Below are 27993 nucleotides of genomic sequence, written 5' to 3'. Positions count from 1 at the left end.
CCAAACAAATGAATCGATATTCTCAACTGCGGCAATTTCAACAGTTCACCCCGCCATTTTAAGCCTCTAATATAGGACTAAATATTCATTATTACAAGAACTGTGATCAGATATTCTCAATTGCCAAAAGCTACCAATATTCTCTACGCTACGCATAAACCAAACAAATAGTCAGTTCATTTGAACGCCAACGCCAACTCAAGTCCTGCAATATAAACAGGGTATGACACCACTTGCCACAGTGCAATATTATAGATATTAATTAATCTGGCGTTGCCCTTCTCCGATGAGAATGACAATTATGTCATTAATTTTAGTCTTCAAGCATACGCTTCATGGCATCACTTCAACTGTTCAGCTATCATCAGGATGCCATTCAACTACTGCTAATGTGTGCCGGCCACCACAAGCAACAAGTTTTGCGGGCCAATAGCCATTGGCCTCATTGCCACTGAGATTTCCTGGAGGTGAGAGGTTTATGGGCACCTCCGATGGATGACCGGTGGTTACTTTTCGGCCATATCCTAGACGTCCATGGTCGCCTCGTCCAAACTGCCAATAGCAAATCGACATGTATTGATGATAATAGAAGAAGACAGTGGAAAAACAGCAGAAGCAAAGGATTTAGAATGACAGGATTTGTAAGAGGATACCTCAAAAGGTAATCAATCAAAGCTGGAATAGCTCAGTTGGCTAGAGCACCTGGTTGTTAACCACAAGGCCAGAAGTTCTAGCACTCGTTTGTTTTCTAGAATTCGTGTAGCTACTTGGCATAAAGGCTTAACGAGTTGTTTTTATATGTTGTATTGAACAGGTCTATAAGTCTTTAACAGACTGGCAGGGGCGGCGTATGTAAGAGTATTGACGATTAGACAAACATGCGTGTATAATCTAAGGAATCAAACCCAATGGCTGCAAGCCGACATATAAATTTTGTATAGAGGATAACCATATGGCCAGGTTTCAATTTGATGTCTATCCGTGTAGGTTCAACATCAACTCTCATGAATTGCGTCCAGAACTTACCGAAAACATGCGGCCGTCACGCGTCAATGCAACTGAATGGGTTCCCCCGCAAGACACCTACATTGTAAATAAAATATTAAAATCCAAAGGGCTTAAAAGATGCAAGAAGTAAGGTAATGTTCAACAAAAACATGACACCTAGACTATGGGTTTTGTGACATTCCTATAGCACTGCATTCTCTAAAGAATCCTTTCTTTGTTTTTCTCAATAGCAGATGCAACTAGTGTATTGCATGCTCTATGTGATACTTCTAGGATTTTAAAAATCAACATCCTTCCCTGTAACTTAATTACTGTTGGCATAACTCAAATGAGAACGATTATTTTAAATTGTGATGACACCATCGTGATAACTACCAAAGTAGTAGTTGAAACGCTTTAGCACCTGAACAATGTCCTCCCCGACAAGAAGTTGAACCCTCTGAGGTACCATTTTACTGCTCTTGTCATCTCCAAATCCAAGCCTCCCATGTTCCCCTCTACCCCAACCATATACCTGCAATGGAAACACAACAAATGAATATGTTACAACTCATAAAAAAGCACATATCACATCATTTACAGCAGAATTGACACACTGAGCCTTTCAAGTCCATGGAACAGGATATTCAGAGTACAGGGTATGCAACTAAGATTATAAGCAAGCAGTGAAATAGCATATTATTTCTTTGCCAAAAAAAAAGCCACAAAATAAGGGTCAAGAGGCCATTTTAGAGTAAATATGCTAAAAAAGATTTTCATTACTTAAAAGCTCCATGTTATTATTCATTATTTTCGGAGCTCACAGATTTGATATATTACTAGTGATTATCATGCGCTTATTTCTTCTAGAAGTAAAGCAGGCATCACAAATGAGCAGAATAAATAAAAGGGAACAATCTTAATAGCAATTTGTGGATGGAATATACATTTTCCATCTCAATTCTCCTATTTGTTCATAGAAATTACCATGCAAACATACACCAACAGATCTAACTATAAAAAGGAAGTGTCTCAGCATTTTTCTTGAGTTTTACAATTACACAAAAAGAATTCCTGACCCATTTCTAATTCTAGTCAAACCTTGACTACATATAATCAAAACAAAGATGCATGTAGCCTAAAATCCATAATATCTTTCTCTGCTGAAAAAGTAAGAAGCAGCAATGGAATGCCATATTTGACTAAGACACAAGGTCCTCAACTATTTGGATTAAGGCACCTATAAATGCTTTTCTAAAAATTGAAAAAGAGGAGGTGGGGAAGGAAAACAACAATGATTGGTGGTTCAGCATATTACACTTTGCATTAGCTGCAAATAAGATATTGTAGAAGTTAATTAGGTCCTCACTCAATTTCCCAACACCAATGATTAGCACGTAGTGATATTACGTATTCATACTTTTAAGGGGAAAGAAGTTAGATGTATTATCAAGGCATGACAATAACAACAGAAAATACAATCAGTAGAACCGCTTGAAACATCAAAAAGAAAAGAGATACCTCTCCTTCATCAGTCAAGGCAGTAGAATGCCATCCTCCAGCAGCAATGTCAACCTGCACGTGAGTAAGATCATGCTGCTCAAACTCTTCATACTATGAATGCTACAGACAAATGGTCAAACAATATAATCATCATCAATTTGAAAGGATCAGCAAATCTACTTAAATTTGTTAATATGCTCAATATAAACTGATCACCAATAAAAACCAGGAAACCTTGAAATGATGAAGCAAAAATAAGTAATGACATAGTATTTTATTACAGTAGTATGGTGATAAATTCTTGGACATGTATAAGATGATTTTGAAGTAGTTTTCATCTTCATTGTCGGTTTTGTAAGAAAAGTATGTACTGCCACCATGCTATGCTTCACATGACCAAAAACAAACTATTAGTCAAATTCAAACATTGCAAGTCAGAAGTAATAACATTTCAAGGACTAAAAAAATGAAATAAAATTCAAAAGACTACAGAACTAAAACTTTATAAACTCTAGTAGAATTTGTCCAATGAGATCCAAACTAGTCAGATTCAAACGGAGTGTCTAACTTTCTTGTACACTATTTGTCTGTACAACATATCCAGCAAACAATCAAATTTCTAAACCATGTGTATGGTAAAAAGAGATGAATAGAACTTCTAAAATTGTTCTAACATACCAAAGTTTTTTCATAGTCTGATGAAAAAATGGGGAAAATTGTTGAGAGAGTGTCAGGATACCCAAGGGTACCAACAACCACTACAACACACTCACATAAAGAATCTACTGCCCACAAAGAAACTTCCAAGATCTTTCAACTTCCAATAAAGAGTTATTATGTTCGGACATCTTGGAAATTCCAAAAAAGATAAGAATTATATATTTTATAGATGTACATGCCTGAAAGTGAAGCAAGATATATATATATAAAGGAAGAATGGTTAAGAAAAGGTTTCCCTTCCCTATAGAAGCATGGAAGTGCATGGAAGTGTCATGACCCAAGAGGAATTAGAGGGGCAATGCTGCCATTAGTTACAATTGTTGGTTAGGAGATGCTATTCATTCTGTTAAAGTGCACATGGGTGTTGTTCTACAATATTCTATCAGTTGAACAACCTATAAATAGGCCATAGCATGTAGAGAAATGTATGTTGGAATGATTTAGTGAATTCATATTTCCCTCCTTACTTTCTCTCTCTAGTTCTTCCTTGTTTTCCCTCCCTTTCTCTTAATTTCTGCTATATATCTCCCTCCAATTCTTATCCGTCTCTCTCCCAAATTCTTCCCAATTCCTTCCTAGACCCTAGCTAAACCTTAGGATCATGACATTTGGTATCAGAGCCGTCGTTCCTCGGTTGTGATTTCAATCAATCTAGACGCGAAGACGAGGTAGAGGCGATTACGGAAACCGATAGTTCAGGCGAGTTTGAGCAGCGATTTTATCCGCATTTCAGATCTAAGTAGGAAGGAAACAAGGATTGATCGAAACTGAGATCCGCTAGTGAATTCCGATCAACTATTGGGTATAATTCTAGTTCGGGATTTGAAGGCGACTTGGCTAGGCAATTTCGACTTCCGGATGAATCTCGGAATGTGATTCCGACACATGAGGAGGTGAGTGTTGGCTCGGAACTAAAGGTGAAGAAGGCCGATCAATTCTTAGCCGTGAATTTCTAGCGATACAGTCAAACTCTCGAGGAGCTTCAACGGATCAGATCGGCCAACATTTCCGATCCGATTCCGAAGGAACCAAGGGCCGATTGTAACCAAGCGAACAAGCAACTATTGGTCGATCTTGGAAGGCGAGGTAAGAGCACGTCCGGTCGCGAATTTCGGTAAGTCTTGCTCAAGGTGGAAGGGCGAATTGTAGCTAGGTGATCTCTGACTTGATTCAGTCGAGAGGTAAGGTAGTCTTGCAGTTGTAAATTTCGTCTCAATTTTGAATTTCGTAGGCGAAGCTGGTTCCGTTATTTGATCTGACTTGAAATTGGAGGCGACGTTCCTCAAAGAAGAATCTAATGCAACTGACCTTGATCTTAGTTGTAATCTGGAAGCGAAGTTCTGCAATTTGAGCCAAGGCAGAGAGAAGGAATTCCGGTGGTTACGGAGCTTGGTCGATGATTGGGTAAGCAAGTATACATGCTTGAGGCGAATTGAAGCAGAACTGATCAGTATGTGGTTGTCGCGATTTTAAAGGTGAAATAGACCAGCGATTCCAATTGTGTGATTCCAAGTCTAATCGTTGCATGTGCAGTGGATTTCGTGACGTGAATCTGGAAGTCGAATCGATTCAATCAAGTTCCGGAAGTATGTGCACAGCAGAAACGTTGTTATCAGAGTGGCGCAACGGGTTTTGGATCAGAAACGGATCTTGAAGGCGGAGTTAAGAGTTGATTCCGACTGTGAATTCTAGTAAATTGTGTTCGAAACTTGGAAGGCGATTTCGACAATGATTGCAAACATACGCGGTCGTGTGCAATTGATTGAGGCGAGCTTAGTACTGCTGAATTTGGATTTTGAGGAAGGCAACGGCAGGAAACAATCTCTTGTGTGATTGTGGAACATCAGCGAATTGCTTATCAGAAGTGATCCTAGCTAAGTGTATATGCTTGGTTCTCTAGAAGTTGAGGGAGGTGAGTTCCAGGTTATTTTTGACTAGATTCCAACAGATTTTATTGGTTGCATCGGAATCGATCAATAGAGGAGGTGGATCCAGAGCAGCCAATTGCGAATTGGGAAGCAAATTTGTAGGCGACTAATATCTGGGCAATCCGAAGTGATTCTTCAAGAACAACCAACCCTAGGTTGTTGGCTGGTGTGGTGAGTTTTGGCAGCAAGCAAGGCCAAGTTATTCAAGCAATCTAAGGAGAGGACTCAGATTAAAGGCGTAGAGATTCAAATCTGGGTGCGCTGCTATGGCTGCCACTTCGGTAAGTGGGTGAGACTAGGGTGATCCTTGAATCACTTTGGTTTCAGTTGTGATTCTCAACTCAGATTGGGAAGTGGTGAGAAGTGAAATTGAGCAATTAGAGCCATCACAATCACTGTCAGATTTTGGAGAATCTGAGTTGGATCCTGTTCGACAACAAGAATTGAGGTTGTTGAACTGGAAGCAACCATTGCAGGGCTAAATTAGATTTTGGGGATTAAGGATTGCTGAATTTTAATACAAGGGAGTTTCTGAAGGAATCCTTTGAGGCTGATCAAGAAACTGTTATAGGGTGTAATTTCAAGGAATTGAACTAAGGAAATGGTGGAAGGACTAATTGCTGCAACAAAGTAAGTTAAGGACCTCCATAAGCAGTTGGACGATTTTTTGATCCTGTGTTCACATAAATTTCAGACTGCTAATTGGACTTTGTCGACCTCAATTCCAAGTGCCGATTTGCCCACTTTTGCTCCATTGGCTATTCTAGTGTTTGACAGGGATAGGCCAAAATGGTGGATCCAGCAATGTGAAGGGGTGTTCTACCAACACCGAGTGGCTGAAAAGGAGAAAGTAAAAATGGTTGCAGCTAATCTGAGTGAAATTCCATGCGTTTGGTTCCAGAATTGGAGCTGGGGAAGGGTAGAATGGAGCTGGCCACAGTTTGTAAATGCCTTGTGTACTCGGTTTGGAGAAAGGCACAAAACTAATGTTGTCATAGGAGTTCCTAAGGCTGCTCATCAAGAAGTGTAGGGAGCTGATATAGTCGTCATGGAAGAGGAAGGTGGTGTTCATGTAGCTGAGGAGGAGTATGAGGCTGATGAGGTACTAAGAACGAGAATGATAGCTGCAAGGAAGGAGGACAGCTCTGCTGATCTCATTGATCTCAGGAAATAGCTGAGGAAGAAGCCTGAAAAGCCTCTTTACCAAGTACTTGAGGAAAAGGAGGAAAGGATTGCACCGGGCACCTTGTTTGGAACATCTCATACGTATGTCATTGGCACGGGCACACAAAACAGGACAACAGTTGCAAAAAGGGTTGATTTGCTTAAAGAGAAGTTTAAATTTCTTCTTATGACTGGAAATGAGATGGTTACAAGATTGATAGCTCCAACAACAACAACAACATATCCAGCCTTTATCCCACTATGTGGGGTCGGCTACATGAATTCTAGACTTCCATGTATTTCTGTCTTTTGTCATATCCTCATTTAGATCCATATATTTCATATCAAATTTTAATGTCTCTCCCAAAGTCTTCTTAGGTCTACCTCTACCTCTTTTTGTGACTAATTGTTCCATACAAGATTGATAGCTCCATTGGAACAATTTTCAATGGCAATAAGGAAGAGGTGGATGGCTGGACTTGGGCTTGCCGCTAATCATAGTTTTGTTAAGGAAGAAGGAAAGAGAAAGCAAAAGAAAAAGGTAATACGAGAGGAGAACAAGAAAAGGCGAAGAAGAAACCAGTTGGTGAAGATGGGCATCGGATGAATAACAACAGTTCAATGATAATAAGTTTCTTGGGGACAAGAAACCTTTCAAGGAGGGGGAATTGTCATGACCCAAAAGGAATTAGAGGGGCAATGCTGCCATTAGTTACAATTGTTGGTTAGGAGATGCTATTCATTCTGTTAAAGTGCACAAGGTGCTGTTCTACAATATTCTATCAGTTGAACAGCCTATAAATAGGCCATAGTATGTAGAGAAATGTATGTTGAAATGATTTAGTGAATTCATATTTCCCTCCTTACTTTCTCTCTCTAATTCTTCCTTGTTTTCCCTCCCTTTCTCTTAATTTATGCTATATATCTCCCTCTAATTCTTATCCGTCTCTCTCCCAAATTCTTCCCAATTCCTTCCTAGACCCTAGCTAAACCTTAGGGTCATGACAGGAAGAAGGCATTTTATGGTTAATAAACTATTTAATACAATTCTTAAATCAAAGAGGAAGCTCGGCAAATAGAGAAAGAGCACTCTAATACCTATTTAAAAGAATAAAGAAGATATTCAAAGTTGTGAAAATTAGAGATGGATCAAGCCAATGAACCACACCATAAAACTTTGGGGCGAGGGTGATCAAGCAAAGATTAAGAAGAGAAACTAATATGTCTAAAAATCAATTTGATTTTATGCCTTGTAGGTCAACAACAGAAACTAAGGCACTTGGTAGAAAGGACTACAGATAAACAAAAATATGAAAATATAGAGTGCATAAAATCAGAAAAAGATAACTTTAGTGAGAATAATTTTGATTAATCTAAAATAATTTTATTTTATGCTTCTACTCTCCTATATAGTAAAAGCTCCAAAAACATGATTCTCCTCCACACACAAAAAAAAAAAACGGTTTTGTTCTCATTCAAAAGCATCTTTTTTGCTATTAGTCAATCAAACATAAAACATGCACAAAAACATTTCTATCTATGTAAGTGCACTTTTCTATAAACCCACAACGCAAGCAAGCAAGCCATAAGACATCCAAAGAGGATGAACAATTACCTTCAAAGAAAAGCTAGAGTCAGGCAATATAGAAAAGAAGACTACTCTCTTGTATCTAGATCATCTAGAGAAAAAATTCTAAACCTCAACATTACAAATAAAAAACCACCTCCAAATCTATCCTACAATGCTTTTATGTAAGCCTTGAATCAAAATTGACTCCACTTGTGGACTCAATAATTCCCTCGACACTTACTGTATTGGATGTGTTCCTTCTATTTATAGCCAATCCCAGGCCCAAAAAAAGAGATGAGAGTTATGTTAGTTAACCAACATCGGGACTTTAACAAGAAAATCTATAGATGTGGTGGACATGATAATTAGGAGAAAAATTAATAACATTTGCCTCTAAAAGAGAGAGAAGACTAAAATATTGACAGAGTCTAAATATACTTTGGTACCCCAGGAAGGACTGTTCAAAGAATTGAGTGGGGATTATTATGGATAAAACTTTAAAGGATGGGTGTAGTAGATGTAAAGAGAATAGGAGACATAATTGTTGTAGCTAAAATGGTTCTAGGAGAAGAGACTTAGGATAAGGTGCAGTTAATGATGATGATATGCACCATAAGTTGGATTTGCATAAGAGATGAAAACAAGATTTTGGAAAGATTTGGAGGGTTTGGTACAAGGAATGCCTAAAGGAGAGAAGATCATTATAGGAGATGGTTTAAATAATCATGTAGGCATTGAGGGGAAGGGATATAGAGATGTACATGAAGGTTATGAAATTGGAAAAAGAAATAATGAGGGCAAAGTTATTTTATCTTTTTCCATGATGTATGAACTCATCATAGCTCATACTAGGTTTAATAAACAAGATGAACAATTAATCACATACAAAAATAGTTTATTACCATCCAAATAGATTACTTTCTTATGAGATAAGAGGACCACTTAAGTTGTAAAGCTGGTAAAGTTATAACATGAGAATGCCTAATCACTCAACATAGACTTATGGTCATTGACATCCATATCAAAAACAGGATGAGGAAGAATGATGAAAAACAATGCCCAAGTGTGAGATTGTAGGATTTAAAAGGTGAAGAACAGGTTATCTTCAAGGAAAAAGTATGTGGCAGAAAAATTAGACTATAGAAAGAGGGAACAGGTATAAGAGACCGGTGAACTTGCCATACAGATGTTCTAAACAACATACAGCGTTCCAGAATGGACTACATTAATAACATACAAGATAGAACAATAACATAAAAAGAGATTTTGATACAAACCAGAGCAAGACCAGACAGCCCTTGGACGGGAACAGGTTGTGCTCTTGGCTGTGTGTCCCCCGTCCCAAGTTGGCCATACTCATTGTTACCCCATGCCCACAAAATTCCGTCCTCAAGGAGAGCCAGATTATGAAAAGCTCCAACTGCAATTAATCTCACCCTCTCAAGACCTTGCACTCGTACTGGAGTTGAAATTTGCTTTCTACAAAGAAAATAAGTAAATGACTAAACAATGTGTATAACCTCCCGCAAATTGAAAAAAAAATATTTCAGAAAATATGCAGAAGACAGGGGCATACATGTCTCCAGGAGGCCATGGCTGACCCCAGGTCCACACATGCCCTTCATGTGTAAGAACCACAGAGTGGGTACCACCAGCAGCCACCTAAAAATAAATAAATGATTAGTAAAGGGCAAGAAAAGTGATCCAATATTGGTTATGCATTCACAAGAATTCAGTTGACTAAATGTGTATGATTTATATAATGCACATAATGGTTCATAGTTAATCCCAAAGATCTTTATGCAATTTCTTTTAACTACAAATTGAGTTTCAAATCCAAACAATTGGGAAGACAAATCTTGAATATCCTATGGTATCATCTGATGAAATTTATGTTCATCAAGCAACCAAACTTTCGAAACTAAAATCAATAAAGAATCAACTTTGAACAATAAAACTCTTGATTTAGAATATTATCTCAGGGGAAAATAAAATGAAGTCTGCGATGCTTTATTGAACATAGGCAAATATCACATATGATTGGTGCACCTAGAGGTTTACAACATCCAAATAGCACACACAAGGGCTAAATCTGATTGAAATATCAGAATAAGTACATTAGATTGATCAGCTAATCACCTGACGGACTGAAAGCTTAGTGGCACATCGTTGTGGAATTACAATATCTCTCCTCAAAGGCTTTCCTGTATCATCTTTCCTCTCAGGTTCTTCACCACATTGACCATATTCATTCCCACCTGCATAAAACAAAATTCATAACCCAATGGCAAAGCATAAGCAGAATTATTAACCATGATTTTGTTGTTTGCAAAAATGCATGCAAAAAAATCAACATCAGACCTCAAATACAATTTACATAGAATTTAGCCCATTTTGGATATTATTTCCTTGGATTTACTTCAATTTCACTCTCAACACAAGGTGCTGCACTAAATGAACATAGATTGGAGCACATGAGACAGAGAGAGCAACATAATGAGTTCTTACAATAATGGTGGTGGACATTGCAGAATAAGGCAGTACATAGCACATATACTAGAGATATAAAAATAAATTATATATTAGGAATATCTATAGTTATGTTTGATCCATTTTTCTTTTCTTTTTTAAGTTGTTTCAATTTTTCTTCCATCTTGCATAATAACTTTTTCTGCCTACTATGTCTTCAAAATGGTTAAAGAGTTAGTCAGTTAGGTAGAAAATGAAAATTAACAAGCCTCAGCCAAATGTCAGCAAATACAAAATGAATTTTCAAAAGGGGCATGACCAAGGGACAGAGAGCACCTCGCTAAGTGTCTCCCAGATATTGGAAATACAGCAACACATCATATGTAATAAAGGGTGATGAGCTCTACTTGTCCATTAAGTGAGTGCTCATGAGAAAAGGTAAGTACCTCCAAACCACCACATCTATAATAAAAAAAAGAAAAAAGAAAAAAAGAAAAACATAATATAGGTCTACATTCAAAAGAGAACAGGCACAACTATCTATTTAAATATGTGGCTTTTTATTTAGCATCAACGTTCTTGTCAGCCAAACTCAAGTAGGCATGTGATGGACATTAAAGGAGGTACTAAGGTTCTTCCAATTACAATTGGATTACACCAATGATCTACATTAAATCCTTATCTCTTTGCTTTTGTGATGGATGAACTCAAAAAGCACAGCCAATAAAAACTGCCTTGATGTATGTTATTTGTAGATGATATTGTCTTACTAGATAAGACCAAAAAGAAAAAAAAATAAGAGAAAGACGTTAATGCTAAACTTTAATTATGGAGAAATGCCTTAGAACCCAAAGATTTTAAACTAAGTAGCTAGAAAACTGAGCATATAGATTGTAAGTTCAATAAAATATATTATGGATGAGACTGTTGTGAAACTTTGAGATAAAGTTACTCCAAGAAGAAGAAGAAAAAGAAGAAAAGTTAATTTTGATATCTTTGATCAATTGATCAAAAAGATGGAGAAATTTACAAAGGATACTACTCATATAATTTTGATATCTTGGATCAATTGATCAAAAAGATGGAGAAATTACAGAGGATGCTACTCATAGAATTAAGATGGGATGATTAAAGTGGAGAAATGCATCTAACTTTATGTGATCATAAGATTCTTTTAAAGCTGAAAAATGAGTTTTATAAGGTTAAAGTGACCCTATTAAGCTAAGATGAGGCAATCATGATTAAGATAGTTTGGTTATGTGAGAAGAAGATTGACAGAAACACTTGTGAGGCAAGTGGATAGTATGGAGGAAATTTGTAATGAATGAGAGAAAGGGAGGAAACAAAAAAAGACTTGGTGAAAAAGTCTTAGACACGACATAGAATATAATGGTCTTCCAAAAGATATAGCAATAGATAGATATATATTATCAGAGATCTACAATTCATGTAGCCCCGCCTAGTGGGATTAAGGCTTGGGATTGTATTCATTGTGCTTGGCAACCAAGGGACATAAAGATAAAAGGAAACATTAATATACCCCAAGCATAAGCTCGGCCCTGATCATCAACGGCCAAACAATGCCACCCTCCAATAGCCGCCTGAAACCCACAAAGCAGCAGTAAGCTCCACTTCAAGAGCAGCAACTACCTCATGAAAACCCCACAAAGACGAAGCATCGGGATTACCTGAACAATTTTGACATTGGCAAGAGCCTTAACCTGACTAGGGACGTTCTCCGTTTTGGTCTCTGGTGGGTGCCCCAACGTTCCCCTTTGGTTCCAGCCCCACGTAAACAGCTGCAAAAGGCAATCGACATCCAAACAACAGCGAAGACAAATAAAAACCCAAACTCTCAGCAGCCGGCCTGCTGGAAGAAGAGGAGGAGATGCGGGATGAGGAGAAAGAGGACCTTGCCGTCCTGGCAAATGGCGAGAGAGTTCCGGCTGCCGGCGACGACGGAGCGAACTTGCTCGGACTGGAGAGATTTGATGGCGCAAACCCATTCCTTCTCTTCGTCGTTGCCAATTCCCAGCTGTCCGTCTTCTCCCGAACCCCTGGAACAAAGAGAGGAGAAAGATAATAGCCATTAGCCAGTAGCAGTAGCAGTAGCAAGAAAGAGGGGCGCGCCTCTTTGTTTGCGCCGAGAAAACAGGAGAGGACGGCGAACCAGGCAATAACGGCGGTTCTGGAAGCCATTGGAGCTCAGAGAAGTGGCGCTTCAGAGACGATGTTGAGTTGAGTGCAGTTCAGAAAGGACGAGAGCAACTTGATGCGAATCCCCCGACCCCCCCCCCGCCCCAAAAAAATAAATAAATGAAGCGAATAGGATTCGGAAATTAGGAATGGCAACAATTAATTAATAAATTTCGTAGTTATTGAAATTGAACGTGATTAGATGGCTAAATCATTCATTAGCCCATAAAACGTATGGGTAAATATTGGCTCCCAATCTTTCTAAATTAAAATCATTTTTCTGGATATTTGTTTTAATTTCAATATATATAGGGTAAATTATATGAAATTTCATGTACTTAAAGTCATGTGCAATTTACCCTTACGTGCTTTTGATTGTATCAAAAAACTTCCTTACACTTTCAAAATATTACAATCAGTCACAATTTATTGTTATTTTACATAATTTTTAGTAATCTATTGGTTGATTAATGTAAATTTTTATATTTTTTTGATATATTAAAATTATATATATATAATTATATATTTTGTATGTAAATTATTGTGTAAAATTATGAAAAATAATAATAAATTATGATTAATTGCAATATTTTGAAAATGTAAGGGATTTTTTTGATATAATCGAAAGCATAAGAAAGTGAATTGTGATCTTAAGTGTAAGTAGATTTCATATAATTTACCCATATATATATATATATTTGAAGGCTTTAGTAATTTATCTTTTTCTTTATTTAAACTTATAAAGGGTAATTCAACAATTAAAATATGTTTGATCTTTTGGCTTTTTTATTTTCTTTCATAAAAATAAACTCCTTTTGATCATATATTGTTCTTATTCAATATGAAGTTTTGAAGCTTGCAATGAAATTTTAAATTGAATGTGTTCTTAAAATATATCTTGTATATTATAACAAATGGGGAGTGAAAGAACTAAATGTATGTTTGATTGGTATTATTTTTTATGAAAAATCATAAATTTTCACCTAAATTTTAGTTTTAGAGATGTTTGATTGGCCAATTTTTTTATAAAAAATATATTTTAAAGTTGTGGTCACATAATATTATTTTCCTATAGAATTGATTTTCTCACTAGGGAGGTTGAATTTTATTTTTCATGAAAATGAAAAAACTCACCCATCAACAATTGATATTCCTCTTCCGCCACCGCCTATCAATGGAGATTTGCAGTGGCGACCATTGACGACACTTAAAGCATGGGTGGCGACCGAAGAATTGTAATGGCGTCGACTTACAGCAGCGACTATGGATAATAACAAAGGTGTGAGCGGCAACTAGAGAATGGCAATGGTGGCGACAATAGGAGTGGTTGAACGACGACGACGGCGGCTGTGGTTGGGTGACGACTTGGAATGGCTAGGTGTATGTATATATTTTTTATATATATTTGATTTATTTTTTAAATATTTTATGTATGTATATTTATTTATTTATTTTTGAATATACATATATTTGATTATTTTATGTAATTAATTATTAATTGATGTATTTAATTATTAATTAATTGTACTAATTATTTATATGAAAAATAATGACAATCAAATATCAAAAATTAAAAAAGTAAAATAATTTATAAATAAAAAATTAGGTCAATTAAATACCTTTAATTAATATTTTTTAAAAATTTAATTATAAACAATTTAATTACTTAAAAAATATTTTATTTTCATACAAATTCTATACTTGCAATCAAATGTAACTTAAATGAAATCTTCAAAATTCAGTTATCTCATACCATAGATCAGACACACCAAGATGCAATAACAGACACCTCATGGACAAAAATCAGATACTTTTGAGTTCCACAAGGGTCACAAAAAAATACTGCTACCAGCATTCAATTGAAACACTCTCAGTTTCAGGACCCTTGCTCCATGCCAGTCAACATTGTGCGTATCACACAATATCATCACAACTCATTACCATAAAATTGGGTAACATGTCACAATTTGTTTATACCCAAGGTCCACAAGAACCATGGATGATTGCCTTAGTTTCCTATAATGGCATCTAAAAAGCAGACACTGTAAAAAGTCAATTAAGGCTTCAGATGAACTTATTCCAAAGCAATCGATAAGGAAGATGGGCGCCAAACTTTTTAATGAGAAAAATGACCACACAATTGGAGTGTAGTAGTAGTCACCATGTTACCCCTATATTCCACTTGGGTGACCAAATTGAAGACGATTATTAAGGGAAACGGGTATTGTGCTAAAAAAAAGCCAGGCGCCATCCGCAAAAGGAACGAAGCATGAAAAGATTCCAAATACTTGAAATTATAATAGAAAGTTCACAGAAATCATCATTTCCACTTGCAAAATTTGAATAAAACCAGTGCCTCGTAATACTGTATACCACAAATCCTGACAATTAGAAGGGAAACCAGAAATAAAAATTTAATTGTTTACTTCTCCACAAGCACTACCAAACAAGATCAATCCGAAAAGCAGGAAACCTAGTAGCCACCCTTCAGATCGTTGACCACATCATATGGAATAGGTGTAAAAGTCTCCAGCATTGCGCCTTCCACCATAAAACCTGGTTTAGGGCCTTCTGGCCGCCTCTTGGTGCTGATAGTCTCTCCTCTTGCCTTGGCCTGTGCCTTCAGTTCATCATTCTTCTTTATCCGCAGTTTGAACTCCTCAGTGCACCTCGAAGGGTGAACATGCTCCACACGCAGATGAATCCTCTTCCTAATTATTCTATTGCCCACCTGCATTAAGGCATATGCCTCGCATTTAGTTATCTTTATCAACACAGTGAAACAACAATAATCGCAAGCGTCCATCTGTGTCCAGGATCTCTGATGCAATGGCTATTGGCTACTCCTCCTTAACAAAAAGAAATCCAATCCGCACCCTCACCCCCAAACGGGGGGAAAAATATATATATTCTACAATGACATCCATTTCCAACAGTAAAAATCAACATAACAGACTTACATGTACTTTTTTATCCAGAAAGCCTTTACATTCATGATTTAGCCCACCCAACTTGTTTTACTTCCAAATTACAACTGAATACACAAACGTGAAACCCCATCAGAAAGTGAAAAATATATCAAAATCGTGTAAGGCCGAATCACAGGCTCGTAGTTTTCACCAAATCTTGAATATTTGGAGGGGAAGAACTTCCAGGTTTACCAAAAGTGTTCTTAAAGATAAATACCGGGACAAATCACGACCAAATACATCGACTTACTTCCTTCTCAGGCCATAATAACCCGCCATCAAACAAGTAAACAATAACACCAAGAATTAGTACGTATAATAACCAAATCAGCTTATCTATTTCTTCACCCAGGCTTCCAAAGTAATGGAGTCCATCAATAACAGCTTGAAAAGTATAGAAGCTATCTTCTTTCATCCACAAACTCAAAACTATCCAAAATATAAAAAAACGCCTTGTGAATTTAACTGGGATATGTAGATAAATAGGAAACTGAGGGGAAAATACAGCTACCGTTTCAACAGATGATTTCTCTTCTGATTCTATAAGTAAACCAAAACAATGACAACGCAGATGATAATGCCACCATTTGAATACAGAGGAAAAAAATAAAAATGCTTGCAGATCAAAGATTATATAACAGAGTACCTGTTTATTAACTTCGACACCGATGGAGCGCTTGGTGATGTTCCATACGCGGCCAGTGCGGCCGTGGTAGAACTTGTGGGGCATGCCCTTGTGAACAGCGCCATTAACCTTGACGTCGACGTAATCTCCGATGTGGTAAGTCCTCAGGTACGTCGACAGTGGGATCGTACCCTTCTTCCTGAACGGCCGAGAGAAAGAATCTCTCGTCCTCGACCTTAGCCCGTGACCTGCCGGCATCTTTCTCTCTCTACTCCCCCCTCTCTCTCTCCTCGGGGCGGTGAGACGAGCTAAAAACCCTAGATCTCGTTTTTTATAAGGAAATGAGAAGGTAGGGTTTGGTGCTCCTTATTCGACTGTGCTTTTCTGGGCCTAAAAGCCCAATAAGACTAGGCCCACCAAGAGCTAGGTTATTTATATTTTTTAAGATTTTAGAAAATATACAAATTTTAATTTTTATTCCACGTTAAAGTCATGAGACAAAAATGGGAAATTTTATTATTTTTTGTTTCTATTTTTCTATCTTAACTTGATATATATTAAAATCTAATAATATATTATTAATTCAAAATAAACTTTATCTTCCTTAATTGCATGTATCCGAGTAACAAATATAAAATAACATATTATTAGATTGTGAGCAACAACAACTTTATGTTGTCATTATAATGAATATTTTTTAAAACTTATAATTTAAAATAAAATGAAAAAATGGATGAAAAATTCTCCTGCAACCATAACTCCCATTAAAAGAAAACTCTTGCACTGCACAAAAACACTGAACAAATTTAAATTCGAATATCTAAATTTAAAATCTGATGGGATCACGAACAATTCAGTAGCAGTAAGGTTAATATAATGAAGAGCCTATTGAATCAACTAGTTTTCAATTAATCCCTAAAAAATCATTTCACACAACAAACTACACTGCATAATATCTTGTGATTGTCTATGGCTTCTCAACGGTACAATAACAGAAGAGAGCAACAGCAACAGATCTGCCTGTTGAGGTAACCAAGAAGAATAGATGTCACTGGAAATATATCCCACATGATGGAGCCATCATGGATCAAATCCATATTCAATCAAAAGAAACAAGCTTATAAACCTATAAGAACAAGTACAAGCCAAGCATAGTGGCACGATCTTCAAATTTAAAAAGGTTTTCTAAGACCACCAAATGCAACTATATCAAGGTCACAACGGAAAGGTGCAGAGTACATCCCCTGCAAACTTTATCACTGCTGTGTCTCTCCGGACTCGGGTTTTGAAGCTTCCTTGATCTCATCCGCACCTTCATCCTGAAACCAGAAGAAGAAGAGAATGTATCAGCTAAGAAGAGCCATTACCACGATGAAAAGATATCAAAGAGACGAAAGGGAACTCCACATAAAAGCATGCAGATAGGCAGCTATTGGCGGACTGATGATTCCTATTTTTGAACTCTGCAACCGTGAAACAGTGATGAATCTTGAAGAGTTTTGAAACACAATGACTTCAAAAAGTTGAGCAATCACGAATAAGGTCTCAAAATTGGAGAGCTGACAAGTGCAAGTATCTCAAGGCTTACTATGGAAATTCTGAAATCCCTGCCACTTTGATTTTCTCTAAAAACTGGGCATTCTGTTGGCTGGCTTCAACTTAAGTCAGAATACCATCAAGACTTCACACTAGACCAACATTGAGTAAATTCCAAGACTCTTTAATGGAATGAGGCCTCCCCTGAAGGCCTAAAGGGCTAAGAAAGTAAGAAGACATAAAGCTAAATAATGTTTAGAAGTGAGATTTTCAGTTAAACAAATGCTTGTCAAATTCCATGGCACAAGAAATTAGTGCAAAGTATAATTGGAAGTACTCAAAATTCAATTCATATCATCAATCAGGCCAGCAATCCCAATATTCCTGGTCTACTGCACATTAGTACGGCATGGCAATGCCCACACCAAGTGACAATAACTCATGAAGGGCAGTTACTAACTAGTCAGACAAAAACCAAGTAATTTGAGTTAAATGAGGGAACAATGAAACTTGAAAGCACGACATAGGCCTTCCAGGACTCAAGTGGTTGCATGCAAGCTTGTGCACGAGAACACATAACACGCGCGGGGGAAGAGGGGGGGGGGGGGGGGAGGAAACAGAGAGTGAGAGAGACAGAAACCGTGATATCTGAAGTCCACAATGTCAGATTGTCTCGTAGAAGTTGCATGATCAATGTGCTATCCTTGTATGATTCCTCACCCAATGTGTCCAGCTCGGAGATAGCTTCATCAAAAGCCTGCCCAATGTGTCCAGTTCATTCATGGTAAGTACAAACCAACTGAAAACAATACCAGCAGCCTAAGGATTTACAGATCCTTAAAGCTTACAGTAGCCACATCCAAAGTTGATTGACAGATTAATTGTTCCCAATCCCACATCATAGGCAGACAAAAAATGGCCCGCTCCACAACAACTCCAAGTAAATGGGATGGTTTCATGCACCGCTATTTCTATGTTCTGAGATTTCTATCAACTAGGTTAGTACACAATTGTCAGGATCATAAATATTATAATTGGTATGGTAGGGAGACAAAATTACTGCAAGCAGAAATAAAAACCCAAAGACAACACATAAAATGAAGGTTGATAGAAATATGATTCTCGTTATCATCATTAAAGATAGCACATAAATTAGTTACCTTGGAAAAATGGAAGTAAGGGGAAGAGGGGGAAAAAACAAAAGCAACAGGATGCTGACCGACTTACTATTATAGAAGTATAATAGCAAACTCGTTCTTTTTTCATTCCCTTTTGAAGATGGATCATATTCCATGAATGAGAGAGAGAGAGATTATGAAATTTAATCGTGCATCGTTTTCCTTTTTGAAATTTAATCACACATCGTTTTCCCTGCAAAATAGGGATCTGAACACCTAAATACAGTAGGCAAACCTCAAGGATGCCAACAATGATAATATATTCATAGCTAACAAACAGTACAATTTGCACGAGCAAGCTTTAGAATGATCAATAAACAATAAAGTCCCAGCATCATAGTGCATTAATGGTCATGCTTCAGTGCAAACTAAGATGGATAACTAAGCAACTTAGGACCTCCAAGCTAGCTCTGCTGATCCACAATGGATAACTAAATGTATACTATAGATGCACAAGATCTAGAAACAGATAGATGAAAGCTGATGAACTTTTGGATGCTACATGATGGAATCAAGCTGCTACCAGGCAGAAAATATAAATGAGGAAGCCAATTTTCAAGCGCCGCCACCCCCCCCCCCCCAAAAAAAAAAAATAGCCCAAGCTTCTAAATCCACTGAAGTAAGAAACCAGCAGAATACAAAGAATCTATAATTACAAACTGGTCAAGAAGATGAACATAAGGAGTCTGGACAAAAGTTTACTTTCAGCTATTGTCCCATCCAACAAAAATGAATACCAACATACCTTGTCCTTTAGAATAACTTTTTTGTTTCCTAGACACTGGTATTTGTAGGTCAGATTCAGCCAAGTTACTTGAATGCATCTTCTATTTATAACAATCTGTTATTTCTCCCACACCACAATTAAGAATATTGAAATGGTCCTTCACATAAATCTCATTGCTTAAATTATCGTGATATTCCATATGTCCTTTGCTATCTCCAAATATTCAAAGCAGCATCCAACATTTAAGTGGCAGCAAATAAATAGAGGGAGCAAATAAATATAGCAGGTTATGTAAGCAATACCTGTTTTGCAAGACTGCAAGCACGATCAGGTGAGTTAAGGATTTCATAATAGAAAACGGAGAAATTAAGTGCAAGCCCCAGCCTTATTGGATGAGTAGGAGGCAACTCAGCCAATGCAATGTCCTTCATGAGAGAAAACAACAATATATCAGACCGTAAGTAGCAGCAGCAAGGACATGTTAAGAGCAAAAATGGCACTAATGTCATAATGACAACCCACCTGAGCAGACTTATAAGCTAACAATGTGCTCTCAGCAGCTTCCTTCCTCTCAGCCCCGGCCTTAAACTCTGCCAAGTACCGGTGATAATCACCCTTCATCTTAAGGTAGAACACCTTGGATTCTGCAGATGACGCAGAAGGAATGAGATGGGACACAAGAAGGCTTAGAATGCCATCACAGATCTTGCTGAGCTCAGCCTCAATCCTTCCCCTGTACTCCTTGATAGTGGAAACATGATCTTCATTACCACGACTTTCCTCTTTCTGCTCAATGGAAGATATAATCCTCCAGGAAGCCCTCCTAGCCCCAATCACATTCTTGTACGCCACAGAAAGGAGGTTCCTTTCCTCCACAGTCAGCTCTTCAACATCCACGGTCTTTGCCACTTTCTCCATGAATTCAACCATCTCTTCGTATCTCTCAGCCTGTTCTGCCAATTTGGCCATGTAAACATTTTCCTCGCGTGATGACTCAGTTGACGCCATCCTTATTTTGTAAAACTATACGCCCTCTGCAAACCAGGCGAAAAAAATAAAAGAAAGATGAATTACACGTCCAGAATAAACATATTATTAAACACTATAATATTTTGTAAAAAAACTCTTTTCTGCCCAATGGCTATAACCGGACATAATTTAAACATAGAAAAGTGTGAACATGTTTGAGAAATTATCTTTTCCACACCAACACCCTTTGATTTTCCTCAACGAGTATTAAACATTTGTCCGAGTGAGCTTATTACCGATGCTTGGAGACGTAATTGCCTGTCTGTCAGACAAATATAAACATACCATGGAAATAAAAGAAAATGCCCTAAGAATCAAACCATAGCTCAAACAAAACTAATGTGCATCAGTTCCTCCTCTGGACTTTTCAATTTTCAAAACACCAAAAGGCAAGAAACTTTCAAGTTGATTGTCAATTGAACTCCTTAACATAACCTTCTCTATGTTGAAGAGCTTTTCGCAATAGATATTGGGATTTTGTCCATGTTTATTTTTCAATGGATATAATATGGAAAGCATCTCTTGTTGCAATGTAGTATCTGTCCGCAAGACGGCATCCTAATTTATTGAAAATCAAGCTAGCAAAAAATGTTCCTTTTCCATATTAATTACGTCCCATGCCTGTATCTAGTTCTATTACTAGTCAGATTAATACTATGACAACTGAGGTGGGTTCAAAATAAATTGCAACAAGGGAAAGAATATTTTGAGCCTTTCCAAACAAATCTTCAGACTCAAGTCCTCTATTGACGCTTTTGACCAAAGGGGCTCGAATCTTGTTCTCCCCCTTTTCTAAACGCTGTCAGGAACCAATCTCAACCCTCTGTTGTTCCCAGCTCTATGCAGAACCCATTTCCATAAGTATACATAAACTTTAACGAGCCAATATTATCATTTCGAACGCATTCGTTTTCCACAACTTGCCAGCCGCAGATCGAGCACAGTGGCTTACAGCGCAGCCGATAAATCAAAAGGAAAAACTTATCAATTTGATCAAGAGGCACGTGATTGCAACCCGTACCAAGCAATCCCTATGCCAGTACCACGAGGAAGGGCAACAAACCAAACAGTCAGCGAATTCAGATCTACGAAGAATGAATTCAAACGACCACGAAAATAACTTGGCACTTCGAGAGATCAAGAGCACAACCCAGGGCGAGATGATAAAGAAACATTACCTCCTCCTCTGTGTCGCTGTCGCCCCTCTCGCTTGCAGCGAAAACGATGAATTGAATTGGGAAGTGGCTCAAGTGGGGAGAGACCAAGGACGAAGGCGTTAAAATTGGGAGTCGGGGAGGCAACAGGGTGGTCCAATGGGGAGCCGACGTGAGCGGAGATCGGCACGGATTGTCGCCACGTTGGCACTGACCGTCAAACCCCTTTTTGGTCAATTTGCCTCCTTTGCAGCTGGAAGCGCCGGCTTCGCACGTGCATCCTGTGCCCCGTAATAATAAATTATTATACTTTTTCTTTCGAGGGACATTCGTCAAAATGAGTAAAATAAGGTGATATCAAGATAAAATTAAAATATTTTATAAATTAAAATATAGAATGATCAAAATAAGATTGGAAAGTATTTTAAAATTTTTATCAGACTGTTTATTAAATTTTTTAGAATTTACTGGTAACTGTATTTTTTCTTTATATGTGTTTGTTAATACATATAATAAGTATCAAGATAATGGTTTTTCTATTAAAATATTCCTATTATCAAATTTATTATTAAAATAGTATTTTATGATTAATATGAATTGTCAAAAAAAATTAAGATTCAAATTTAAAATATTATTTTATTTTCTAAATTCATATTCAAAAATAAATTTAAAAATAGTTGAAAAGTATAAATAATAATCGTTAGAATTACAATAATTCCACCTACAAGATTAAAAATGGTCAAAATATATTTTCATAATAGATAATAAAATATAAAATTAAATAGAATAATTTAAAATTTGATTAAATGAATTATATTAGTTAATAAAATATATAGAGAGATGGAGAAATTTAAATTTTAAAAATCAATGAAATGAATAATGTCATTTAAATTTTAAAAATTGTCAAAACATATAATAATTTACAAATATATTAAATAATATTAATTATAAGAGTTAAATAAATAAGTTTTTTTAATAAATTTAAATCTTTAAAATGTATTAAATGGCATTAACTATTTTACAAGGGGCATGTAAGTAATTGACCCTTATCTTGAAAGAGTCGGATAAATTTGTCCGATTGGAATGTCAGATAAATTTATCTTGAAAGAGAGAGATAAGAGATCACGTTAGACATTTTTCGAAAATGGTTATATAAGTTTAACAAACACGTTAGAAAAACCAAACATCCGGAATGTTTCTCATATCTAACATTTTATCCTTCTTATCTTAATTAACAAACACCCCCTAAGTAATAGTCAACCTAATTTTACATTATCTCATCAACCATATACAACATGAGATATACTTTTGTAAAAGTCCAAATTATATAGAGGTTATTTATGTTTCATAACATATATTAACTAGCATATACCTGTATTTAAAAATACAGTATAAATAATATAAATATTAAAATATAATTATAATCTATAAGTATTGTGTTAATATTTATGAATAACTTGTAATAATTTTACTTATATTAAACATTTTACAAATATCAAATAAGAAACAAACATATAAGATTTATAATATTCACTAATGTTAAGTTTAAGGAAAAGTAAATACGATTTTGATGATAATAAAAATATTTTTATGCTATAAATATATTTCTTTCTCATATAAAACGTAAATTTATTTTGAATTAAAAGTTGGTACAAATATTAAATTTATTTTGAGTTAAAATGTGGATTGTCTTTAGACATATTTCCTTATTTTAATCATTTATGTCTCAGAAATTTATATTTGAATTTTCATTTATTGATAAATGCATTTATTACTCATGCAAAAAGTATATTTATTTTGAATTAAATGATAATTACTTTTAAACATATTTTTTCTTTTTCATAAAACAAGAAAATTTATTTTGAATTAAAAATAATTGATTTTACACATGTTTTATCTTACTTATGCAAAAAGTAAATTTATTTTGAATTAAATAATAATTATTTGTAGATATGTTTTATTATTTAATCATTTATGTCTTAAAAACTTATATTTTAATTTTTAAATCTTGAATTAAAGGATAATTATTTGTATATATGTTTTCTCTTATACATGTAAAAAGTAAATTTATTTTGAATTAAATGATAACTGCTTTTAGATATGTTTTGTTGTTTTAATCATTTATGTCTCAAAAACTTATATTTAAAATTTCAAATCTTAATTTTTATGCAAAAAATAAATTTATTTTGAATTAAAGGTAAAACATGTTATCTAATTATTTGAGAAAATTTAAATATTTTTTGAATTTCAAATTTCATATTAACATTTTATTGAATAGCTAGTGTGTTTGGAATATGTATATATATAGGGTAACTATGGAGGTTCAGGGTAGAACAAACTTGATAGAGCATTCAAACAAGAGTGGAAATGTTCGAAGTGCTAGAAATTTGCTGGCTGGTGGAATTCTCGATCGTTGGTCACTTGTTTGTAATTATCTCTGATTGTTAATTTGTTATTTTTACTCACATGTTGCGTGAGGGATTGTATTTTCTAGTAATATGCTAGTGGTTCTTACTTAGGTAAGGGATTGTATGTTAGTTCTAGCTCCAATTAAAAACTAGTGTTGATTTTTTCGAGTGGAATATCAAACTAAGTTTTGAGAGAGAGGAGTAAGCTCTTTAGAGCCGAATTTCTATAAATTTATCTTGTTCTGTGAGGTTGTGTGAATTTACTATTTCCAATTCTACTCCAATCACCACATATTAAGATTACAAATTTAAGAGTTTTAAAAATAATAAAATTATTAATTTTTGAAAAATCCAATTCACCTACTCTTGAGTATTTTTCTGGGCAACAACTAATATTGCAAATCAAAATATAAAAGCAAGTAAAAAAAATTGTAAATACTGAACAAAAAAATAAAAATAAAAATTATTATATAGTAGTTAACTTTTTATAATAAAAAGAAAAAAATATTAAATCTATATAATAAAGCACATCAGTAACTGCTCAACAATTTGAACAAATTAAATTGAAAATTAAATATCAAACAATACATACCAGCCGCCGCCACGGCCATCAACCGGGAGGGGGGGAACCCCAGTTCAGGGTCGAACAACCTTGAGTTTCCAATCATGAATGGTCGGGAACCCATACCTAAAGTCACGATGTAAATAATATTAAGATTAAAATGTAATTATAATTTATACGTATTATATTATAATAATTTTATTTATATTAAACATATAATTATAATTTTACTTATATTATATTATAATTATAATTTAAACGCTTTACAAAACTTAAATAAGAAACAAACATATAATATTGTAAATCAAAATATAAGAGTAAGTAAACAAAAAATTGTAAATGTTGAATAAAAAAACAAAAATTAAAGTTATTATATATTTATTAATATTTTATAATAAAAAAATATTAACTATATGATAAAATAGCCCTCAAGAGTTCCCGACCATGCATAGTTGGGGAAAATGTTTTTCTTTTATATTATTGTAACAAAATAAAAAATAAAATTAAAAAAATGCAAATAAATGAATTATTTTATAATATATGCATCTTTAAATTATAACTCAATAAAATAGATTAACCAATTTCAAAAAATTTTAAGTATAAAAGATTCAACATCTAAAAATAAAAATATTAAATTTCGAATTAAGTTTTCTACTTTTGTATCATTATTTGAATAAAGTTTTATAGTAAAAACCGCATTTGATTATCGTCAAATAAGGATATTTTTATTTCTTTTGGAATTAAATCAGTCATGATTTAAAAAAATACAATTCTAAATGTCAAATTCTTAAATTATACATATTTAAAAAATTAAAACTTACATTGTTGGTGTTTTTTTATTTAAAAAATTTCAAATATTGTAGTCAATATTTTTTTTAAAAAATTAAGTATTGATATTTAGAATATTTAATTGATATTTATCAAAATAATATAGTATTGATATCTAGTCTCCACAGTCCTAACTATTTAGCAAAATAAGTTAAGCAAATCAGCAATGAAAAAACTTATTTGCGTTAGGAAAACATTTCAGAAAAGAATCCCTAAAAATGCCACAATGTGCAAAACAACAATAACTCATTTAAACACACAAAAACGCGAGGGGAAAAGGAAATGTTTTCATAATCAAACATCAAACTCAATTTACAGAAGATAAAGTAACATACCCATTCATCGAAAATGCAATAAAACCCACTTGGCTTCTGGAATTAAGGGAAAGAAAAACAACAGAAGGTAACGAGGATTAAAAATAACACTTATGTTTTGTCGGCTTCCCAATTGTTCAGCGTCATTTTGTTCAATTGAACAATAACACCAATGCTATAATCCAATCCAATGGTTTCTTCCACTTTTACTCCATCAACCTAATACAACATAATATTTCTTTAAGTATCAGTGGGAAAAAATATAGAGATTGAGGCTAGAAACAGTGGGAAAGATCAACGATTTGTAGAGAGATATAAAATACAGAGATTTGACAATCACGGCGATGGGTGTGTGTATATGCGCATGTGTGTGTTCGGCCGCCAGTCATGATGAGAGCAAGAGGGTGAGTGTATATATCTTTTATTCTATATACACCTGCCTGTGTGTGTATATAAATATAGAGAGAAAGGATTAGGTAAAAACAGAGACGTCGTGCCCTAAACAAAAACAGAGAGAAATAAGGAGATACAAAAGCAAAAACAAACAAATTACCGAGCAACTAAAGTGATTATCAGAAAAATGCTCTGTCATATTTTTCGTTGAAGATCGGAGTGTCGTTCCACCCCTATCTGTGCTTTTTTGCCACTGCCAAGCCACAACTAGCCACCGCCATCATTATGTTATTCTTCCTCTCAAATCCACCGCACCAATCCCACATCGCCGCCGTCTTTTCTCTCCTTTATTCGCAGCCTGGATCTTCATCATTGTTCGTTGTCTTCTCCGATTTTCGGTGACCAACCACAACTGCATATCTTTCTTCTTCGACGACCTCTCGCCCTCATACCAGAACTTGCTCAGTTTTAAGATTTGATGGATCTCCATTATGTCGTCGCTACCCTTGGGATCTGGAATAATAGGAACGGATAAATAAATAGAGAATGAAGGTAGAAAGACATAGTCAAATGGAATGGGCGGGTATATTTTGTAATAACAACCATTGATATAAGATCTCATCTATATATTTTGTATAGATGAGTGTCTCAATCAGAATTTATGAGTGAGACAAATAAAAATTCAGTTAACAACGTCGGTGACCTCTCGCACAAACCCCATAACTCTTGAATTAGTCTCTTGACGAGTGTGTACAATGCAAAAAAGTATGTATATATATAATTGTCATAGATATAGAATTATAAGAGTACTTTTGTTAAATGAGATCAATCTCATACTTATAAAGGGAATGAGACTAACAAATGGAGGAAAATCGATAATCTCCAACAAGCATCTCGAACTTTATCTTGGATCTACAGGCGAGCATATTGGATGCATTATTTATTTCATCATTCACAATATTGTGTGAATGATGTGTGGAGATTAAGTTTCTTTTGAGTTTGTAGTATTTTGGAAATAATCTATCGTGTGGTTGGGAGAAAGGCTTTCGTGGCCTATGAGTGTCTCCCAAATAATAGTAGCCAAGTGATGTTGCCTAGAAAAATACCCAATAGATGAGTGAATTGGGTTTTTAAAAATTAATTAATAATTTTTAACTTTTTTAAAAACTCTTAAATTTATAATTTTAATATGTGATGATTGTAGTATAATTAATAACAATAAAATCACACAACTACAAGGAACAAGAGAAATTTATAGAAATTCGGCTCTAAAGAGCCTAATCCCCTCTCTCAAGACTTGGCTTAAACGTCCATTAGGGAGAATCAGCACTAGCTTTTAATTGGAGCTAGAACCAACACACAATCCCTTGCCTAAGCAATAACCATTAGCATACTACTAGTAAATATAATTCTCTCACGTAAGAAGTGAGTAAAATAATTATCTCACACAACAAGTGAGTAAAATAATAAATTAACAACCAGAGACAGTTACAAAACAACTTACTAACAATTGAGAATTTTATTAGCTAGCACACTTTGAACTTTCTCACTCTTGTTTGAATGCTCTATCAAGTTTATTTTATTTTGAGTCTCCATACTTACCTTATATATATACATCTTACAAACACACTAGCCATTAAAGAAATGGTTAATATGAAATTTGAAATTCAAAAAATGTTTAAATTTTCTCAAACAGTAAGAAAACATGTGTTACCTATAATTCAAAATAAATT

General features: G+C 35.1%; 3 protein-coding genes across 6 annotated transcripts; all 3 read right to left on the bottom strand.

Annotated features, from left to right (window-relative positions):
• Nucleotides 1-19: 19 nt before the first annotated feature.
• Nucleotides 20-12622, bottom strand: LOC127803397 (ultraviolet-B receptor UVR8-like). The gene is made up of 11 exons (XM_052339594.1): nucleotides 12512-12622; nucleotides 12254-12398; nucleotides 12030-12140; nucleotides 11882-11942; nucleotides 10012-10130; nucleotides 9449-9534; nucleotides 9150-9351; nucleotides 2509-2562; nucleotides 1412-1522; nucleotides 1027-1083; nucleotides 20-552 (listed from the first exon to the last, which is right to left on the bottom strand). Exons 1-11 carry the CDS (start codon nucleotides 12538-12540, stop codon nucleotides 355-357), a joined length of 1173 nt encoding a protein of 390 aa, XP_052195554.1. The 5' UTR covers nucleotides 12541-12622; the 3' UTR covers nucleotides 20-354.
• Nucleotides 12623-14802: 2180 nt separating this feature from the next.
• Nucleotides 14803-16444, bottom strand: LOC127803399 (60S ribosomal protein L21-1-like). Its single transcript, XM_052339599.1, has 2 exons — nucleotides 16153-16444; nucleotides 14803-15268 (listed from the first exon to the last, which is right to left on the bottom strand). The coding sequence occupies exons 1-2, from the start codon at nucleotides 16387-16389 to the stop codon at nucleotides 15011-15013; spliced, it is 495 nt and encodes a 164-aa protein (XP_052195559.1). The 5' UTR covers nucleotides 16390-16444; the 3' UTR covers nucleotides 14803-15010.
• Nucleotides 16445-16928: 484 nt separating this feature from the next.
• On the bottom strand, nucleotides 16929-21918 carry LOC127803398 (14-3-3-like protein GF14 psi). Of its 4 annotated transcripts, XR_008023520.1 has the most exons (7): nucleotides 21780-21918; nucleotides 20095-20606; nucleotides 19875-19997; nucleotides 18895-19038; nucleotides 18516-18645; nucleotides 18308-18424; nucleotides 17419-17450 (listed from the first exon to the last, which is right to left on the bottom strand). XR_008023520.1 is itself a non-coding variant. In XM_052339596.1 (6 exons), the coding sequence occupies exons 2-6, from the start codon at nucleotides 20578-20580 to the stop codon at nucleotides 17388-17390; spliced, it is 933 nt and encodes a 310-aa protein (XP_052195556.1). In that variant the 5' UTR covers nucleotides 20581-20606; nucleotides 21780-21918; the 3' UTR covers nucleotides 16929-17387. The 4 variants fall into 4 exon arrangements, 3 of the variants coding, with proteins under 3 accessions (XP_052195556.1, XP_052195558.1, XP_052195557.1); XM_052339596.1 differs by lacking the exon at nucleotides 18516-18645 and having other exon boundaries at nucleotides 16929-17450; XM_052339598.1 differs by lacking the exons at nucleotides 18516-18645; nucleotides 18895-19038 and having other exon boundaries at nucleotides 16929-17450; nucleotides 21780-21917.
• Between the last annotated feature and the right edge of the window lie 6075 nt (nucleotides 21919-27993).

The sequence above is a fragment of the Diospyros lotus genome, chromosome 6 (genome assembly GCF_014633365.1).
Source record: "Diospyros lotus cultivar Yz01 chromosome 6, ASM1463336v1, whole genome shotgun sequence".
Lineage (NCBI taxonomy): Eukaryota > Viridiplantae > Streptophyta > Magnoliopsida > Ericales > Ebenaceae > Diospyros > Diospyros lotus.
The sequence above is the reverse complement of the archived record's forward strand: the minus strand, read 5'-3'. Positions and strand labels throughout refer to the sequence as shown.